The 3,185-nt window shown below is 40.6% G+C and overlaps 1 protein-coding gene across 1 annotated transcript; it reads left to right on the top strand.

Moving 5' to 3' along the window:
- Positions 1–908: 908 nt before the first annotated feature.
- On the top strand, positions 909–2,351 carry LOC106820120 (protein FAM214A-like; the record flags this gene model as incomplete). Its single annotated transcript, XM_014824672.1, is given in 3 exon segments — positions 909–1,067; positions 1,309–1,368; positions 1,980–2,351. Coding segments are annotated over 3 exon segments (477 nt in total), but the record flags the coding sequence as incomplete, so codon positions are not given.
- Positions 2,352–3,185: the final 834 nt, after the last annotated feature.

The following is a 3,185-nucleotide window of genomic DNA, read 5'->3' as shown; positions in this document are numbered from 1 at the left end:
TGACCACATTAATTTAGTAATATATACATTAAATAATTGCTATACCGCACCGCGACAAGATTGGCGGGAGATTACTATGGCTTTCAATGTCCTGTACAGCGCGCCGCTGCCGCCAGACACCCTTTCCCTTTCCGCTGCTATAACTCGACCCTATGAACCTAGTCGTGCCTAAACACAGTCTACTTACAGCAGTCTTGGGAGAAAGGGGTCGCAGATACACAAAACCAGGTCACTAACGAGCTTTACTTTGACCTTGATCATATTTCCCTTCCGCTCTGATACTCCGAGCCTAATTGAGCCTTAGCGCTGCCCATAAACATAGTCTATTACACGTTTGGGAGAAGGTCGTCAGCCTACCAACCAGAAAACCAGGTCACTACGACCTTTATTTGACCTTTACCTTGACCTTGATCATATTTCCCTTCCGCTCTATAACTCGGCCCCTAATTGACCTAACGCGAGCAAACTTCGTATACTTACACATCTTGGGGAGAAGGTGTGTCGCGTACCACAACCCCTAAGGCAACCAATTTTAACATACTTGCACATCTCAGGCAGATGAGTTGTGTAACAAACCTTTGTCTTTGTGACTTATTTAACTTTACCTACCTTTTACGTCCTTACAGAGATATTTCATTCATACTAGATCACGGGGAATACATGTAGTTGGCGATAACTGCCGTTTCTAGTTATGTTTATTATTATAATTATATTATTATTAATACATTATCAAAGCTTAAAGTCGTGTTGTCTTTTAATGTTGGAAATAGGCATTTTAGAATGTTCTCAGGTCGTAACTGTTAGAACTATAACAGCTCCTCCCCCCATAACATTAGCTGGTGATTAACGTTAACTAGGTGTTTTAAATAATATGGTGTCATCCATTGTGATATGGTGTCTTTCTGTAGGAGTCGGTGCTAAATGGCAGGCTGGAACCTGTTGGAACTGTAGAGGGATTCAGTGCAGAAATAGGTGCCAGCGGTGTGTTCTGCCCAACCCACATCACACTGCCTATCACCACTTTCTTCTATCACGTGTCTGAAGACGATGCCCCCTCGCCTTTCCTGGTAAGACTTTCATTCTCTTCTCATCTCTCTATAACATTAGAAGCTAAACTGTTGAAGTACTGTGCAATTAATTATAATGTTACCAGGAGATCATTGCATCATAATTCTTGAATTCATGCGTGATGGTAATCAAAAATTAATGTTTAATCAAATGCAGTATGCTTCAGTCAATTGTACTCTTTATCAATGTACGGTACAGGTACTATAAGAACATATTAGTGGTTTTTCGGTGTCTTTTTAGGGTCATGTAAATCTAGGCAAAAAAGGATACAGGGTTCCTAGCAAAGGCACAGTGCAAGTGGTAAGTGTATCAGTGTTTATGATACCTCATGTTTTATTAGCTTTCTTGACAAGTGTGTGATCCACCTCGGCTGCAATGCAGGCGCAGCACTAGATTGCTCACCAGATAGAAATTATCCATTCTATTCTGTTAATAATGAATCTAATCTGCAATCTGCATTTATGTTGTTCTTTGTGTTTCTTTCGTAGCCACCCAGAAATGAATCCATAACACAAAGATTTGCTATTTTCTTCCAATAGTTTACCTAGTCAGAATCAACAAGTTATTGCAAAAACCTGTTTGGCAAGGAACAATTATTTAGTAGGTGTGAAGTAAAAAATCCGTATGGATTAGTCCCTTTGTTCAGGGGGAAATTCGAGCTCTGCTTCTGTGCTGGTGGCATATTAATTAGGTCGAGTGCGATGTATTTCATAAACGTGCGTCACTGCGAAAATTCTAAGCTCCCAGAGCGCACACACGATCCACTTGCCGCAAAACTAGAACTTTTATTGCGTGATCTTTTTCGTACTACATAAATAATACGTATGCGTGGCACTGTATTGTAGTACGTATGTAGTATATAGTAACACGTATGTAGTCAACAAACTTGAATCTATTCATTTACCTCCTAGACGCTCTTCAATCCCAACAAGACTGTGGTGAAGATGTTTGTGGTGATGTATGACCTCGCTGACATGCCTCCCAACTGTCAAACGTTTGTGAGACAGCGTATATTCTACATGCCAACCGGAGCAACCTCGGCTGATGCGGGACAGCTACGCTTTCTAATACATCTCAGGTATACTAGTGCATTTAATGCAATATACCGCATAATAGTTGGTAATATTCGAGGCGATAGCAATCAACTCACATTGTTTAATTATTGTTAGTGTTACACATCTCTCATACTCATGTCATGACCTTGTGTGTTAATTTCATTCAGCAAATAATAAATTTCCTATACTGTCATACTTTATACAGGCAAAATACCGAATTCCCTTCAATGCTTATTCCCACTTTAAACTGATCGACTTTTTAAGTCCCAACATCATCTGAGACAGATGCCCCCTTGTAAAGCGAACTATACAGAAAGCTCAACTAAATGGATGATCCTGATGGTGGTTGGTATAGGGAGAGCTGACTGTACAATTTTCTTGGCGATGGTGTTTGTAGTCTACTGAGCTCTATGGCAGCATCTGAACGTAGACTCGTCATTAACTGGTGCCCAGTAGGTGTATCTGCAGCATTTTTCATGCAGGTTTTTTTTTCAAACCATTTTTCAAATGTAAGTGAGTCTTGGCAGATTTGGTTCATGCATGGGTTCTCTTTTTTTGTTACCATACTGGCCGTATTTAATCAGCTATCGCAATTATGGCTTTATGATAGTCTATTGGAACGAGTCAAACGAAATTTGCTAGGAGGCTTCTCAGTAATATCAGGAGCTAATAATAGCTATGTCATAATGATACCATATTAATATATATTAGCTCTCGGTAAAATTCCACGGGTAAGTGTAGAGCAGAGGTGATATTGAAACCTTTCTATGTGCAACGTTGTCCAGTATGGACATTCTTTCGTGCAGGTATGGGTATGTGCCATGCAAGCTTAATTCCGTATTATAATTTAAGAACAGGGTGCTGTCTTTTACTTCTTGTTAAGTTCCAAATTTTTAGCTCATCTGACATAGTCAGATGCAGCTTGTAGAATCGCTTGTCCGTCCGTCCGGTCGGTCGTCCGGTCGTCCGTCAACAGTTGGGCACAAATCTTAACCGCTTGACGTACGGTCACGATATTCGGGTCGTTGGGGGGGATCGTCAAAACGAGTTGGGATGTCGAAG

The sequence above is a fragment of the Priapulus caudatus genome, unplaced genomic scaffold (genome assembly GCF_000485595.1).
Source record: "Priapulus caudatus unplaced genomic scaffold, Priapulus_caudatus-5.0.1 Scaffold7253, whole genome shotgun sequence".
Lineage (NCBI taxonomy): Eukaryota > Metazoa > Priapulida > Priapulimorpha > Priapulimorphida > Priapulidae > Priapulus > Priapulus caudatus.
This window is presented reverse-complemented; position numbering and strand designations above follow the sequence as displayed.